This window comes from Notechis scutatus, chromosome 2 (assembly GCF_049901735.1).
Source record: "Notechis scutatus isolate UNSWTSFEM ecotype Mainland chromosome 2, rNotScu1.2, whole genome shotgun sequence".
Classification (NCBI taxonomy): Eukaryota; Metazoa; Chordata; class Lepidosauria; order Squamata; family Elapidae; genus Notechis; species Notechis scutatus.
In genome coordinates this window covers 73176712-73194900 of record NC_142010.1, presented here as the reverse complement: position 1 = coordinate 73194900, position 18189 = coordinate 73176712, and the positions used below count along the sequence as shown (strand labels likewise).

The 18189-nt window shown below is 39.2% G+C and overlaps 1 protein-coding gene across 10 annotated transcripts in view; it reads left to right on the top strand.

Annotated features, from left to right (window-relative positions):
- The window catches only part of LARP1 (La ribonucleoprotein 1, translational regulator), an 84005-nt gene extending 67106 nt beyond the window's left edge, over positions 1-16899 (top strand). For all 10 annotated transcript variants that reach the window (XM_087955109.1, XM_026685754.2, XM_087955108.1 and 7 more), the window contains exons 11-19: positions 638-991; positions 7148-7271; positions 7692-7897; positions 8019-8125; positions 8386-8537; positions 9123-9267; positions 9481-9590; positions 10013-10140; positions 11472-16899. In XM_087955109.1, coding sequence (XP_087811235.1) covers positions 638-991; positions 7148-7271; positions 7692-7897; positions 8019-8125; positions 8386-8537; positions 9123-9267; positions 9481-9590; positions 10013-10140; positions 11472-11708 — 1563 coding nt within the window. In that variant the 3' untranslated portion in view covers positions 11709-16899. The remainder of the gene's footprint in view (positions 1-637; positions 992-7147; positions 7272-7691; positions 7898-8018; positions 8126-8385; positions 8538-9122; positions 9268-9480; positions 9591-10012; positions 10141-11471) is intronic.
- The last annotated feature ends 1290 nt before the right edge of the window (positions 16900-18189 follow it).

The window sequence follows — 18189 nt, the reverse complement described above, 5'->3', positions numbered from 1 at the left end:
TAAAATGAGTTTGGTGGTCCCTGAGATCCAAAAGGTTGGCAACCCCTGTTCCTGTGGCACCTCACTTGGGGCTTCCCTCACATCCTGCCCTGGGCTTCTGTTTGTTCACCAGCGAGACCCTCTGTTCATGCTTCACCCAGGGCCTTCTTTCCTGCAAAAAAGGGCTTTGGATAGGACACAAAATAAACCCCAGTTGGAGTGGCACAACTGTGGTTAATGGGAGCAACTAGTGGCAGTAGGTAGGTAAGTGGCCAAAGGTGTTCATAAACCTGAAATGGCCCTGAATTTGTTTATGAGACCACAAGGGCACTACAGTGACCAAAACTTTGAAGATCAGTCATAAGTTCCTTCGTCACTACTGTCATCACTTTGAATAGTTATTGAATGAGTGGACATTAAGTAAGGATCACCTGTATAGTTCTGCCCTTCTCTTAGTCTTCCTGTGTCGGCTGGTATGTCGTGTGATGCAGGATTAAATGAAATGGACTTTGTTTTCAAGCCATCTATTGCAGGTGAAGGTTTTGAGTTACTTATATTGAGGACAAAACTGAGAATTCATTGCAGTTTTCCTGTGAGTGTTGCAGTACAGCTTAGTGCTCCACCGTCTCCTATTTTAACATTATCTCACTTTTACCAGAAAACAGAAGAGTCTAGAACATCACTGAAGCAGAAGGATCAGGATGAACCAGAGGAGTTGGACTTTCTTTTTGATGAGGAAATGGAACAGATGGATGGTCGTAAAAACACCTTCACTGATTGGTCAGATGAGGATTCAGACTATGAGATTGATGACAGGGACGTGAATAAAATTTTGATTGTAACACAGACACCCCCCTATCTACGCCGTCATCCAGGGGGAGACAGAACAGGCAACCACACTTCCAGGGCAAAGATGAGTTCAGAATTGGCCAAAGTGATCAATGATGGACTATATTACTATGAACAGGACCTTTGGACAGAACAGTTTGAACCGGAATATTCTCAGATAAAGGTGAGAATTGGGTTTTATTATCCTATTCAACATGAAATGAAAATAGTGTAGATGGGACTAAGCAAATATTTTGAGGCAATTATTAAAATCTGAATCAATATACTAGTACATAACCATTTTCCCCACCCACCTATATGAATATGCGTATCAAGAAAACTTAACCAAGGGTAGATTCAGAAAGTAGATGTTTACCTATCAGGCATTTCTTTGGTGGGGCTCCTTTAATCATCAGTTAACTTTCTCACGTCTTAATACTTTGGAATGCTTTACCTTTCATCTTATATCATGGGTGAGGAATTGATTACAAATGTATTTATGAATGCCAGATTGTCTGCAGTTATGCTTCTATTTTGGATGCAATTTCCTTTTGATTAGAACACTTTTCTGTAAAAACCAATATACTCTCAGATAGTGCAATGGCTCAGTGGTTAAAGATGCTGACCTTGTCAGCTGGAAAGCTGACAGTCCAGGTTCCAGATCCGAAACACTACACAACGGGGTGAATTTCCGTCCTTGTCCCAGCTGCTGCCCACCAAGCGGTTTGAAAGCATGCAAATGAGATTAGATAGTTAGCCCCAAAGGTGTTTTTCAAAAGGACTTTGTTTTCCCCTGAAGACTTTTCGCTTCTCATCCAAGAAGTTTCTTCAGTTCTGAATTGAAGAAGCTTCTTAGATGAGAAGCAGAATGTCTTCAGGGAAAACAAAGCCCAGTTGCCTTTTGAAAAAGCACCTTTGGGGCAACCTTGACCTTGATGACTGAGAATCTCCGTAGACAGATAAATAAGTACCACTTCAGTGGGAAGGTAACAGTGTTCTGTGTCTGTGTGACTCGGTATATAGTCATGCAGGCCGCATGACCATTGAAGTGTCTGGACCACACTGGCTCCCTTGGCTAAGACATGGAGATGAGCACTGCCTCCTAGAGTTGGAAAAGACAGGGGAAACCTTTACCTTTATACTCTCAGACATGTGCATGTGTTTTTTGGCTATACTGTCTGACAAATTAGCTGTTAACTGTATTAGCAGAATGCTTTGGAGAGGAAGTTCTACCAATTGTTTCCTACTACCATATAGATTATGATCTCAAGCACACTGGCCACCTGATCATTCTTGGTTACAGAATATTTTTCCTATCTTTTTAGGCATGAATATTATTAAAGGCTTTTTATCAACATAGCATATTAATGAGCAAATGTTTCTTTGGGTTTGTTACAGTGCCTTCTTTGTTGTTTTAATGTAGTTATTATGACTTATTTCAGCTTATATGGTGACTTTATTGTACACCGACTATAATTATATGAAGTGTTATAGAAATATAGATAACATGCCGATTTTTGGAGAACAGTTTTCCATCCCTAGTAAGTTTCTATATTCTGATCCTGAAAATGTGAGGATACTGTTGCTACATTTACATCATGTCACCGGAGGATGAAATCAGCCAGCTTCTGGTTATAGATTTTAAATAACAAAAGTTACCATCACCTTTGTTCTGTAATAGAATGCTATTACCTTAAATTGATCCCTTTCAATCAAAGAGTATGTCAAACACATATCTTTCCTTTTTGTCACTTAGACTTTTTAAATATGATATATAATTTGTATTTATTGAAGGATTGGTATAAATTTCCATCACCTTCACCTATTCCCTACAATCTAGACCAGGGGTGTCAAACTCAAGGCCCTTGGGGCTGCCCTGGAAACAGCAAAGGACCGGCCCACGGTGTCTCTGCCAGCAAAAATGAAGCTTGGGAGGGTTGCGGGCAGCCCTCTTGAGCTCAGTTTTCGCTGGCAGAGGGTTACAGGAGGCTTTCATAGGGAAAAATGGAGCTCGGCATCCTGTTTTCATTGATAGAGGGTTGCGGGAGGCCATTGCAGGCGAAGATGGAACTCGGAAGCCTGTTTTCGCTGGCAAAGTGCTCAGGCCAGCACAGGCACCCCCAGCACGAGTAACGTTGAACTGGCCATGTCCCCCGGCCATGTTCCCTCCCTGCTGAGGTCAAATACAACCCAGATTTGGTCCTCAATAAAAACGAGTTTGACACCCCTGATCTAGACATGACGTTTGTTCTTGTATATACCAGCATTCTAACACATTTTAACAGAAGTTATACAGTGCATTCAGAAAGTATTCTGACCCCCTTCACTTTTTATCAATTTTGTTATGCTGCAGCCTGATTCTACAGTTGTTGAAATCCACTTTTTTCCCGTCATTAATTTACACTTAGTACCCCATAATGACAAAGTGAAAACAGAATGTTAGAAATGTCTGTAAACTTATTAAATAGAAAAACACTAAAATATCACATTGGCATAAGTATTCAGAACTTTCACTTTTCACTCAGTACTTTGCTGAAGCACCTTTGGCAGCAATTGCAGCCTTGAGTCTTTTTGGGTAAGACGCGACAAGCTTTGCATACCTAGATTGGGGGATTTTCTGCCATTCTGCAAATCCTCTCAAGCTCAGTCAGGTTAGAACTCGTGAAAGCCCACTTGGGAGGCTTGTACCTGAAGGACTCTCAGACAGTGAGGAACAAGATTCTCTGGTCTGATGAAATAAAGATTGAATTGTTTGGCCTCAGTTCTAAACGTTATGTCTGGAGGAAATCAGGCAATGGTCATCACCTGCCCAATATCCTAACAGTGAAGCATGGTGGTGGCAGCATCACGCTGTGGAGGCAACAGGGATTGGGAGATGGGTCAGGGTTGAGGGAAAGCTGAATGGAGCAATGTCCTCAATGAAAATCTGTTCTACAGCGTTCAGACCTCAGACTGGGCCAAAGGTTTGCTTTCCAACATGATAACGATCCTAACCACACAGATAAGACAACACAGGAGTGGCTTAGGGACAACTCTGTGAATGTCCTAGAGTGGCCCAGCCAGAACCCTGACTTGAACCCTATTGGACATCTCCGGAGGGACCTGAAAATGGCTGTCCACCGACGGTCACATTTTGCACTGAGGAGGGACTTCCATCTAGCCTCTCTGTCATAAAGCCCATAAATTGGGGGAGGATTGCAGTGAGGGATATCCTTCCAGAACTCTGAAGCTCAAGCTCAGTCAGAGTGACCATTGGGTTCTCTTACTAAGGTTTTTCTCCCCAATTGCTCCATTTAATCTGATGGCCAGCTTTTGGAAGAGTGCTGGTTGTGCCAAACTTCCATTGGAGAATTATGGAGGCCCCTGTGCTCTTAGGAAACTTCAGTGCAGAAATTTTATTGTTGTGCCAGATCTGTGCCTTGCAATAATTTTGTCTCTGAGCTCGGCAGGCAGCTCCTTTGACCCCATGGGTTTTGCTCTGCTACAGTGTGCATTGTCAGCTGTGAGGCCTTTTATAGAGAGGCTTGTGCCTTTCTAAATCATGTCCGAGCAATGTAATTTACCACAGGTGGACTCCAAGATGTAGAAACATGTCAGTAACTATCAAGAGAAATGGGAGACACCTGAGCTACATTTCAAGCGTTGCAAAGGGTCTGAATACTCAAGCCAATTGATATTTCATTTTTTTTCTTTTTAATAAATTTACAGACATTTCTAAAATTCTGTTTTCACTTTGTCATTATGGGATACTGAGTGTAGATTAATGAGAAAAAAATCAATATAGAATCAGGCTGAAGCATAACAAAATTGACAAAAGTGAAGGGGGTCTGAACACTTTCCGAATGCACTGTATGTGACTCTAAGCATGCCTATTTCTATATAGAAATTACATTCAGGAATTTGTTTTTTCAGATTTATCTGCTATCCTTGAACTTGCTGCTTTATATAGCCTTTTTTCAGTCCTTTTCTGTAAAGCAGATTCTTATATCATTCTATTGCTGTGTTATTTGCCCCTCTAATTTTTGGTTGGCAAAGGGACTCTGCCCCTTATGTGGAGAAATCAATCTGATCGGCAGCCCTTTCGCTTTCAAAGAGGCTGGCTGAAAAAAATATTTCCAAAATCTAAGCAGGATTTGGCTCTGCATTTGCAGCCATTCTGCAGAAATGAGAGAATTCCTGTTGTAATTTTGAATGGTTCCAGAACCATTGGTTGTTTTTTTAAAAAAAGAACTAACTGTAATTGGTATAAATCCTAATGCTAACAAAAGTACTTTCTACTTGTACTTTGGAAATATGGGAGAAGATGCTAAATTAAAAGTCTAAGGTACCATTTTCTGTAGTAGAGCTGGAATCATCATCAAACCTTTGGTGACATCTTTTGACTATATCTTCATATTAGTCTGCACAAAGATCAATCTGCACTTTAGCTATTCTCTAAAATTGTAATTATTAGCCTTATTGAGTCAACTTTGCTGTTTCTGTGGTAACTTCTTCCTGCAACAATGTCTCAGATATGTTTGAGCTTGCTGGGATAAATGGATTGGGCAACCAAAGTTTTGGTAGGAGTAGTTAATTTATTTCATAATAGGTATTGAACCATCTTCAAAATTTGGAATGTAAAACGAAGATGATTTTTGCTAGCCACAATATTGATTGGCTAAAACACATGGCACTAAATTGGGTTGGTAAATAAAGCTATTACAATATTTCTGGTCTTAAAAGAGATTGGATCGATAATTAAAATTAATGGTGCTTAACAGATTTCACTTGGGTTTTTTGGTAGTCACTAAAGATACTAATTTGGAGCAGATTAAAATAGTTTGTTAAAGTTATTCTTGGGTTACAACAGCAATTTGAACCAGAATTTCTGCCACAAAGCAATACAGTTGTGAAGTGCAATTTTATCACTTAGTGATGGCATTGCAACTTGTTATCCCTAATACCAGGACTACATGAGTTGTTAAGTGGGAAGAGGTAAGAATCCCAGAGAAGGAATGTGGGTGTTGTGTGGTTGTATATATTTGCCATGAGCAGGTGTTACAGAGTGCACAAGGTGCTACACAGTGTAGGCAAGGAGGTGCTAGGAGGGAGGGCAGAAGTGACTGCTGTGGAGGGCGAGATTCCTGGGATCTTGTCTCTGTTGCAGGGCTCCTTGGGAGAAAAAGTAGCTAGAGCAAGTCATGGGAGCAACTTGTGACTTTCCCTACGAACTACCCAATTCTGTTTGCTCTGGACAGCTGGCAGGAAAGGCCACAAATAATGATCACCTAACTGCAGGATGCTGCAACCATGAGCTGGTTGCCATATCCCTGAATTGCGATCACACAAATGCATGGGTGCTGTGATGGCAGGAACTTAAAGGACCAATCCTGTATGCCATGGGTGTGAAACCTGCGGCCCGCAAGCCGGATGCATCGTGCACAGGCCATGCCACCCCAGCTCCACAAATGGGCAAAACATTGCAAAACATCACGTGACGGCAATGTGACACAGCAAGTTTGACACCTGTGCTATATACTTTCAGTGCCTTTGTAACTTTGAACTGAAAAGTGGTTGTAACCTGAGGACTACCTTACCAGAGATGGCAGTAACATGCTCAGAATAAATAGCAGACTTTTACAGCACTTCACCATTACTTCTAGCTTGATAAAAGAAAATTCAGTGGTGAATAGAGGAAGATTTGTAGAGTACTTTGTGGCATATTATCTGAGGATGTTTATACTAAAATGTAATACAGAATCATTAGATAGTTGTGGGTTCAATAAAACATAATTGGATAATTGTATTTGAGCTGTTCATACATAGAGTAGATAAGAGAAAGGCATTAAACTGTCCGTTTTGTATGTCATCTCCCCATAGTCGGTTGCTCCTGAAATTTCTCAGTTCCTGAATGTGACTTCAAAGATGAGCTGTATGGAAAAAATAGTTAAAATAATGTTAAGAGGAAGTCAGAATGTTACTTTCATGAACTCCTTTTATTAATTTTTTAATCTGTCTCTGATGTATGTGAATGGGAGGCAGATATCCAAAAATGAACATTTGTCACAATTTCATTGATTTTAGTCTTTTGTGGAATTCCTTAACTAAACTACAGAGAAGCTTTGTTTTTAAATTCTGATGATTTGTCTTACACTGAGATGGTGAGGTACATCACCGTTGATATTTTGAAACTTTATGTGCAGTTATTCTGGATAGTCACCTGTTTAGGGACTCACTTTCTATGTCCCAAATTTACTGAGATTCTTGTGAGGTTTTCACGTTGCTTTGATTTGACAGATATAAAGTGGAAATCTCTTCGAGTTGTGTATTTTAATTTCCTTTGTGATCTTTTGAAATGTAGCAAGAAGTAGAAAACTTCAAGAAAGTGAATATGATCAGCAGAGAGCAGTTTGACACACTTACCCCTGAGCCTCCTGTTGATCCAAATCAAGAAGTTCCCCCAGGACCACCCAGGTTCCAGCAAGGTATGGGTTTGCACAGACTTACCTATTAAACACATTTCAGTAGGTGTCTTCCACATAGGATCTTTCGACAGTCAGTCCGCACTGCTGTATTTTTAAACTGTTGCTCTCTGGTTTCCTGGGGTTATTTATTCTATTTTATTTTTTGCTCATAAAGCATCTAGAAGGTCTTCCTATTTTTAATGTTTATCAAATAGATACATCTGACTATCTTACACAAGGTGACCTTGATCAGCATACATTAAAAATGTTATATATATTTCAGGGTGCAAATCCATCATTTTATGCTTGCTTTTTAAAACTTCGTTGCTTTTTCTTAAAGGGAATTGAAAACAGTTTCTGAGCATGGATGCTGAAGTTTTTATTTTTTTCTGTATAAACAACATAGTTTAATCATTACTATTTTTTTTTTTTTCATTGTAGTTCCAACCGATGCTCTGGCAAATAAACTCTTTGGTGTGCCCGAACCTTCAACCATTGCACGATCTCTGCCAACAACAGTGCCAGAATCCCCAAACTACCGCAATGCAAGAACTCCCCGGACCCCTCGTACACCTCAGCTGAAAGACCCCACACAGACACCTCGGTTTTACCCAGTGGTTAAGGAAGGCAGATTGATAGATACCAAGGTAAGGCCTGCGCATCAGCTCCTTTTATATGCCTATAGATATTGGGTATCTCTTGACACAGCTAGAATTTTTGTGAACTTTTAGTGTTCATACAGAATGTGTCATGTGCTTCTTCTTACAGACACCCCGGAAAAGAAAAACACGGCACAGTTCAAATCCCCCAATGGAATGTCACGTTGGTTGGGTGATGGATTCTCGGGAGCATAGACCTCGAACAGCATCCATCAGGTACTAAAAGGCATGATGATTTTCACTGAAGTTGAAGAACAAAAGATTGGGAGATCCTACTGAAGAAACTGTATGAGTTCTCTTCATTCTCATAAGTCAATGCCCTCTTTACTCAAAATAATTCCTTAATTAGCAATTAAGACTTTTTCAGAAAAAGCTTGTCAGATTACAGTCTGATTGGCTGTAATGTGTCTATATTTGTTTTTGAACATTTGAGCAGTTGGTTCTTTTATTGATATTTTTTCCCAAAATTTATCTAGTTCCAGTCCATCAGAAGGCACCCCAACTATAGGCAGCTATGGCTGTACACCACAGTCATTGCCTAAGTTCCAGCATCCTTCCCACGAACTCCTGAAAGAAAATGGCTTCACACAACATGTCTACCACAAGTATCGCCGGCGATGCCTTAATGGTAAATTGTGTAGATACTACTGAACTTGTCATGTGTTTGAATTTTGTGCAGGTTATAATGAATAAAGCAGACAGTTTGCCTGTATCTTGGCCAAATTTAGCTTCTTGGCTATATTCTTTGCAAATCTTCATTATTGTTTGAAGTAATAATCTGTAGACTAAATCTGCATGTAGTGCAATGAGCATGGCTTATTGTGAATTGGAGGGGGGGAAAAACCTCTGTTCTGCATGGTTATCTGTTCACTTGTACAAAGCAATAGGCGAGCATGTAATTTAATCACTTCTAATTGATGTGGGCCGTTTTGAAGATAAAGCTTCCATTCATTTAAAGCCAGTCTTTTTCCATTCACTATGTAATATCATTTAAGATTACAATCCTTTGGCTGCTTTATAAATCACATTGCTACAAAAATGTTCTTTATCTGGCTTCAAGATCCAAAGGCTCAGGCATTCAGCAGATTTTGTGTATAACAGAAACATAATAATGGAGACTGTGTGTATTTTGTCTTTAGGATGAAATAAAGTATTTTAATTAGCTTGCACTTTAAAATAGTTCTTAAGTGTTTTCTTCTTTGTTTTTATCCAGAACGGAAACGACTGGGCATTGGCCAGTCCCAGGAAATGAATACTCTCTTTAGATTCTGGTCATTTTTCCTCCGGGATCATTTTAACAAGAAAATGTATGAGGAATTTAAGCAACTGGCTCTGGAGGATGCAAAGGAAGGGTACAGGTAGGTCTAAACCTGTTTATTGCATCATTATAGTTGGCATTTTAAATATAGAAAGAGGGACACATGGCTTGATCTTGGCTTTAGTAAAAATATGGTAATAGCCCTTTTAAAGGGATATTACATGGATAATTTGACTTGATCAAATAAACTCATGTAAGAAAAATTAGAGCATCTGAAGGAAGTAGTGGTGTTACAAATAGTATGGTCTTGCAGGTATGGATTGGAGTGCCTCTTCAGATATTACAGTTATGGACTGGAGAAAAAATTCCGGCCTGACATATTTAAAGATTTCCAAGAAGAAACTATAAAAGATTTTGAGGCTGGTAAGTGATATTTTTTCTGGTAGAACATACAGAGGCTGATATTTCGGGGAATTTTTATGCAAATAAATTGTGGAACATTTGTCCATAACTATGTAATCTTTCTTTAGAATAAATAGTTGGAGTTTTGATTACTCTGTGATTCCAAAACTTTAGTATGAGAAGCTGCTGACTTCTGAGGCCAAGATTACCTTTAGCTTTATGCTCTTTTGTCTTAAGTAAAGAGAAGGCCAGCTGCTTTCTTGTCCCCTTTGTCTGTTTCTTTCCTACATGGCCCCGGGTATGTGTATAGCTAATAAAAAGTCTGTTTTCGTGTATTGCTAAGTTGCCAATTTTTGTCACTCTTAACATTTGTTGAAATGAAATTGCTATGGCTTCCTTTGTGAGATGAGACTTATTCTTAGTTTTTTGTCCCTTGTTAATAGGCCAGCTTTATGGGTTAGAAAAATTTTGGGCCTTCTTAAAATATTCCAAAGCCAAAAACTTGGACATTGACAGCAAATTGCAAGAATACCTCAGCAAATTCCGCCGCCTTGAAGACTTCAGAGTTGATGTGGGTACAAATTACTGTTTCTTCCTTGTAATAAAAATATTTCTAATGATTGTGTTTACTCCAAAGTTTATGGCTATATCAGGCATAATGTGAACAGAGTCGGTTAATAATAATGTGTTTGAAATAATATGAAGTGATAGGGAACTTCTGCTTGTAAATTAATTGCAATCACTGGCTTAAGTGTCTTTGGGCCTGACACACTCTCAGCCAACCCACTTTATAAGATTGTTGCTATGAGGAAAAAGAAGGTAAAATTGGGTTTTACAGGGAAGGTCATAAGTCATGGATACATGATGTCTGCCTTAACAGTGATTCACTTAACGACTGGAAAAAGTACAGTCACATGATGTCTCACTTAAGTGCCACACTACTTAACAATTTTTCCAGTTTCTATTCTATTTCTATTGTGCTTGTAAGCCACGGATTATGTAAAGGGCAAGATAAAAATATATTAATAAATATATTAATAAAAACACTACCAAACAACAATATCTATCTTTGGGAAGAATTCGGTGGGGGATAAAAATGCTAAATCCAATTTAAACAACTGGTTGACTGTGCATTAAACCATAGTAATAGTAATAAATAACAGCCAGTTTGGTATAGTGGTTAAAGCATCAGGCTAGAGATTATGAGTTGTAGTCCCATTTTAGGCTTGAAAACCAGCTGGGTGGCTTTGGACCAGTCACTTCTCAGCCCACGACACCAGGCTCAGGAAACAAGCCAGAGTTGGTCAATTCCTGTCCAGCCAATGGATTGAAATTTGATTTAGAAAAAAAAAAAAAGTGAACCCTACACTTGCCTGAAAGTGCTAAGCAGAAAAAACAATAACAATAGTTATTTAAAAAAATAATAGCCCATTCATATATCTTCTGATAATTTTGAATGAAGGTATGGATATCAAGACTTTAGGAACTAGAATTGGAAACCATATTTTGAAGTGGACTAACATTCCTGAGGGCTCATTCTAGTTTATCCAGTTCTGACATGACAAAGTTGAGTGCTGCAGGTCGCTATCCTCTTCGATTTTCTCCTAAATTTTTTTTTTTTTTTGCCAAATGACTATAAAATCCCTTAACATTTCAAAGTAGAATGAAAAAATTTTAAGACCTCAGTTTTAAAAGTGTGGGCCAAGCAATAAGTACTAAAGAAAGGTGGGGCTGTGAAGTACTATTACTTTTTAAAAATATTATAACAAAACTCTATATATTTCTATATATTTCTCTTTCTCTCCCTCCCTCCTTTTCTCTCTTTCTCTTTGTAAATCATGAATCTTGAAGCAATATTGAGATGCTACATAAATTGAACTAATGGCTTTTTTCTCATTTCAGCCTCCTATAGGGGAAGAAAGTAGCCACAAGAGATATGCTGCAACCATAGGAGTGGATGGAAGGAAGCGATACCCATCTCAGTCTTCTAGCAAGACTGTTGGCCATACTCCATCCAATCAAACGTCTGCCTCATCCAGCCAAGTCTCCAACTCATCAAGCCAGGAAGATGCCAAAAACCTGAGCCAGCCACATGCAGTTTCCACAGCCACAGTGGAAACCCAAACAGTGGGGAAGTAGACATACTAGAACTTCCAGTGGAAAAGGGGGCAGGAGTTGGAATGTCAAAGTCCAAGACCAGGCTGCTTTTGGGAGGTGGGGCAATACAGTGCATATTATTTTTCTTGTTGGCTGGAAAAACAAGATGATCCAAGTTGAATGCATCTTTTCCCTCGCTGTGATTAAGTCATTGATTGGAGCCAGACCATCACATTTTCATGTCTTAGCGCCTTTCAGGGGTTAGGTTGGGTTGGGAAAGGGGAGATTTTTTTATAAATATAAATATTATATATATATTATATATATATATCAAGTTTTAAATTATTGATAGAAGTTTGTTTGGATAAACCAAAATTACTCTGCATCATGCAGCCTCACAATCCAGCTCCTTCTCCTCCCTCTGAACACTTAACAACTATGCAGCCCACTTGGTAAGCTGGAAGTTTGGACCGAACAATGTAGTGTTATTTGGAGAACTAGCCTTGGGCTTTCCAAGTTCAGCAGGCATCGCCCCTTCTGGATATAGCAATGCACAAGAGGAGTCTCTGCTACTATCACCACCACTTCTGTTGTGGCTTCCTCTATGTTGCTCATTTTTTCCATCAGACACCTACGACTGGAAATGAACCAAAGGACCCTGGCTGAAAGTGGGCCCACTTACACTGGGCTTGCCCAGTTCTTTTGCGTGATGGGTAGAACATAAACTTGCACAGTGTCTCCCCTCGCATAGGAATGCTAAGACTTGGCTAAAACAGCTTTCACTTAAAAAAAAAAACACAAAACACAAAAAAACTTGTTTAAAAAAAAATCTGTTTCTTTTGCTTCCTTCCTTCAAAATTAATAAGTTGCCTTATTGTGGAGTTGGGAACTTGTAGGCATCCCTGACTTGAGCATTTTGGGAAAATGGCATCTCCTTGGGAATCAGCCAGACTGATATATTTCTGTTTCCTGTTCAGTGACTCTTGTCTGCAGTAGCTGATGACTGTCTTCCCTTTAACCCAGCTGTGATCTGCATCAACTGGAACAATATTGTTGAGATCTAGCTGAATGTTGGTTCACACCACACGAACAGCTTCTCTCCAGAGCAGGGGGGATACTGGGGCACTTCAGCCTGCAACTTCTGCTATTGTGTAGTTGATGCTGATGTATGTGTATCAACTGTTTTAGTGTCCTTTCTGCTACAACTGCATCTGCCATTGCTTCACTTGGACTTCCAGGTGCACCACCATTTTTTTCTCTCTCCCACCAGGACAGGACAGGATCTCATTTGTTGTTTCATCAAAACTTCCTATTCCAGGATAGGCAGGCAGTTGCACCAGGAAAAGAGTAATACACAGAGTGAGGGTCTAAATACATCCTTCCTTTTCATCCATGTGGTTGAAGAACGTGTGTACAGGAAAACAGTTTTATCCTAAACAAAGTAGGATTTTTATGTCCAATCATTTCTGAATTTGAGGTAGCTTACTCGTTTTGATTACTTGCAGAGGATTCCCTTTCTGTATTCTTTCTAACAATAACTATGATAAGCTGCCTCCCTTCCCTGGAATGACCATGTAGCCAAGGATGCTGCTGTTTAGACTGTTGGTTAGTTGCAGGCATCACACGTACAGACAAAAAAAAAAAAAAAATCACTTCATGAATTGGAACCATATTTGCTGTGTCACACCACTTTATAGAAAGCACCAAGCTTATCTTGGCTGCTATTGGGCTAACTGCTGGAACTTTCAGAGGCTATTCGCATGGCTGAAATTATGTTCTGAACTATTGGTGTGAACAGCAGAGAAGGAAATACATGCTATATCATGTTTTTGACAACCTGGTTTGTTTCTCCCTGCATTTTGTTAACTTTCCTAATGTAGTATTGGTGTTCTGCAGAAAAATCAGCAGGGGGAGGAAGTTCATTATGTCACCCCTGCTAACCATATAGCTCCAAAAGGGGATAAATGGTAGTAAAAGGGTGCAATACTGTAAACAGGTCCTATGTACTATGTGGTCCTATGTACTATGGCTTAAGTTAAAACAGTCCTCCTCTTCCCCCTCCTTGGTAAAGCATGTGCAGAGAGCTTTTCTGTAATGTTGAGAATTGGTATCCTCCATTCCCTGTACCTCATGCACTTAGAAAAAGTGGGGCAAGGCATACTGCATCTTTTCTGTGAATTCTTCTGGCAGAACTGTCATATATCTTGGCTATTTCCACATTTTAGATTTCATGTTTCAGGTGTATCCTTGATATTAAGTGCTGGAAAGTACTTTTGTGAGACAATAACAGACCTTAAGTCCCGCAGTTAGTCGTTTGGAGCAGATAAGCGTTAATTTAGTGTTTCAAGGAGTGTGATATTAGGGCGGTTCATTGATTTATAACCTCTTGTGGATGGTTTGGTACTAAATACGTAGATAACTAAGGAGATGGGACTTTCTGCCTTGGGTTAGTGCTGTCTGATGTTACTGTTTCTAGCTGTATCAAGCTTGCTTTAATGGGAGTTTGCCACAGAGTATTCATGAGTGATAGTGCAACGGCCACATAAAACACACACTATGGTTCTAGCATGATTGAATAGCATCAGGGTATTGCTTGCTTTCTTTGCTGTGTCACTTGTTATAACAAACCTTCATCTTGTCATTAAGGCATGAGAAATGAAAACGAGCATTCCACTGTTTTCACCAGGTGCAATTACATTGTGATGTTGCAGAGTATGCTGCATTAGGAGAACCATGCTAAAATGGAACTAACAGTTGGGAAAAACGCGGCCATTTCATGAATTGGCTGAAATCCTTACTATCCCAGGATTTCAATGGGCAGTTAGGCAGGTGGATTGGAATGCCTGTATTTTCATTAGGACTATTGCAACTACAAGATATGCTGCCATGTAGTGTCCATCAGTAATTTTTGCCATGCAAACCTTGTAAACCTAAGTATCATAGTTGCAACATGAAATAAACCATACCTTTGGGAACTGTGAGATAGAAGCAAATGCTTATGTGTCAAAACCAATGGGATACTTGTTCAAAAGCATTCTTAGAAGCGAGTCTGGACATTTGTTCTGGCAAACACTGAAGAATTGGGCTCTTCTGAATGCGAACGCTGCTATGTATGGTTATACAAAAGTCACTTTTGCAAATTTAAGATGAGCACTAAGAAAGCAGTAGTAGATTGTAGGAGAAGAAAAATAACATTATTAAAAACTTGTGATACCTGTAAGAATGAATGAACCTGTAAGAATGCCACATGATTTTTTTATCAATCTGACAATGCTACAAGTTGACTGTATAAAAGTTTACTTGTTGAGAGAAGTTATCACTGAAAGAAGGTTTGGGAAGATTTATTGATGACAGACTCTTGCACCAGCTTCAAAAGACATCAGTAGAATATGTTGTAGTCATGTAATTATAGGCTTACCCGTAAGTCAGAAGGCATCACATCAATCCTATAAATAGAAGAGATTTCTTTGGCAAAAATAGGCTCGAATACCTTGTTGGGAAGTGAGTGGATGTTAATAAAATTGTGAGTATGCTATGCTCTCATAACGTGTGAAAGTACCTTCTGGGAACAGAAGCTTTCAGTTGGGATTTAGAAGGTTTCTGTGGTTTTCTAATGCCTGAGATTACTAAATCTGAGAAAGTTTCTGTTCCCCAGTGCAAAGCAAAATGCATTTTAAAAATAACTGGTCATTCTGGATAGGTCTAAACGTTTATGGTCGGGTAGAAGGGGAAGTTGAAATCTGGCTTAGAATAGACAGGAAAGTAAGTGACCTTTATTATATGTTGGTGCTGTCATGTCTCTCTACCCCTTTTCCTCACAATTTTCCAGTTATAGTGCAAAGATTTGTATTTGCCTTTCTTGCTCCTGGCAGCTTGATTGTACTATTAATACACAACATCAAAACCTTCGAGTGCTGCCATACATTTTTGTTCATTTATTTACTTGTTTAAACAGGGCTGGGCTGGGAGTTATTTATGCCTTGCTTATTTTCTTTTGTTAAACAATCAAATGTGTTAATACAACAAATTTTGGTGGTCTCTGTCTATCCATATCAATCTTCTAAAACTTGGATTTGTCAAACGATTAGAAAGGCTTAAGAGGGAATGTATAGTTAGTATTGTTAGATGCCTCCATCTTTAAAAAAATCAGTTTCAAATGAGTGGTTTATTGGGGGTGGGAGAGTTCATCTCAGCAACATGGGTTTGGACACTTTTTTTAAAAAAAATCTCGATACCTTTTCTGCTAGTTTACATTTTCACTTTCTGAAGACACTTGAACATAGGACCGACTTATCTGTGATGAGCATATTCTATGACTGGATACATGAAAAGGGCATGGGCTTAACCATTCCTGTTTGGTTTTACAGATTTCGTTCTTCCAAGTCTGGCCCTCTAAAACCCTCCTTTGGTGACATTATTTTTGCATGTATTCATGTTCACAGAAATGACTCATATTTTGGTTATTGTTCTTTTTTCCACATTCTGTATCATGGTACAACAAAATGGCTTGGGCCATTGAGATCCCACAGCTAAGGATATGATATCCTTGGTTTGAGCTTTTGCCCTCCAAGACCACTTTCTGATAATAGCATTTATATGACGGCCAAATCTTTCCCCTCAAAATTGTTGGATTGATTCCTGCAGTAGTGCACAACTATGATATTTGGAGTTTCATTGGTGTGAAGTCTGTATTAAGCTGCTGAAAATGTTGGATGAACAATCTGGAAAATGTGCCATGATTGTTTGGTACACAGGTGAAACTCTCACAGTAGAAAAGAAAATCTGGTATACTTGCTTTCCGTGAGCAGGATGCATATGTTTGTGTGCTTGCTGCTAAAGACAAACCAAATAAGAGTTTGTATTCACTTTCAGCTATATTTATTCTTGGGGGTGGGGTGGGGAATCTTTAAAAACAACTGTTACCATATATCACCTGGGAGGAAAAGATCTTAATATAGCCTACCATGCACAATCCCATCTCCTGTTAATAGTATATAATTCTTGACCCATGTGCTAGGATCATCACATTGGGGAAGGGGGGAAAGGAAGAGGAAAATTGTAAAATACTTGAATGAGAGCCTGTATTATAAACAGTAATATTATTCAGAGTATCTGCTTTATAGGCTGATGTGACTCATTATTCTAGTAGTGCTTTTAGTCCTTTGTAATTTGTGGTAATTATGCTTTTTCCTTTTTAATACAAAAATGTATAAAAATAAAAAGCTCAAAAGACCATGTAGTTTCATTTTCATTGCTTTGATTGCATTCACTGTTCTGTGCCCATTGTGGAAATCCAATCCTCCTATCCTGATCAGATCTTCCATAGAAAAGGACCACTTGATACGGTGTTGTCAGGTAAGAAATTACACTTAATCTCAATTTTACTAGTTCTGGGTTGAATGTCCCTGTGCCCACGCTGCAGAATGAATCTTGACTGCCAGTTACTTCAATTATTTTCAAAATGGCCAAAACTTGTGGCAAGCCAGACACTCAAACTTCTTAGAAATGTTGGTGAAAAGTACTAAGAAGAAAGCGCATACTTAAGATAATTCAGAATAAAAGACATCTCAGTATATCAGGTTCTCTGAGTCCTAGTAACACACACAAACACACACACACCCTACCTACTCCAGATTTGATTCTGTGCACAAGCAAGAATAAATTCAACCAGGCTCCATTAGTTGCCTAGAGCATGCTAATCTAATAGGCCCAAATTCTTTGCAAAAAATTGACAGCATTAGTCAGCTGAAAAGCAACCTGAGCAATCTTACCATAAGGAAGGACTGATGGTAATTTTCAGGTTAGTCATCTGTCCTGAAACGCAAAACATCTAATGTCTGAACCTAAGTATAGGTCAAGCGGCAGGCTCTCAACACAGGTAGTCCTCAATTTACAATCAATCATTTAGTGACCGATAGAAATTACAAAGTTTCTGAAGACTGATGGTTTTCCAGAGGATTTGCGGTATCCCCATGGTCATGTGATCAAAATTCCGACGGCAACGCATGTGTTTGACTAGCAATGTGTCTGGGGTCATGTGATCACTTTTTGCAACCTGAGAAGGCAACATCAATGAGATTAACTCTCACAACTGCGGTGATTCACTTAACTGGCAAGACAGGTCATAAAATGGGACAAAACTTGCTTGGGCTCAATTGTGGTCATAAGTTGAAGGCTATCTGTAATATGGTATATATCCAAGGTTGCCATGAACTGAACCACTTCAGATCTTTGGCTCTACAATCTTGCAGCAATGGAATCAAGCAATTTAAGGCAGGAATGTTCTTGAGCAGCAGGGAAGCCAATGCAATTAACTGGCCCTAGAGACCAGCTTCAACCACAGGGTCTCCCATCCAATTATCTGATTGTATATTAACATGTACTTGAGTACAATTGTTTAATCCGCTGACTCCATCTACAGATGGCATAGTCTAACTTGTATTTTCCCATCTTCTCTACTCATAACGATTTATTAATGTCAAAGTACGCTGTTCATTGCATTCCTGTGGTCAACTGAATTGCT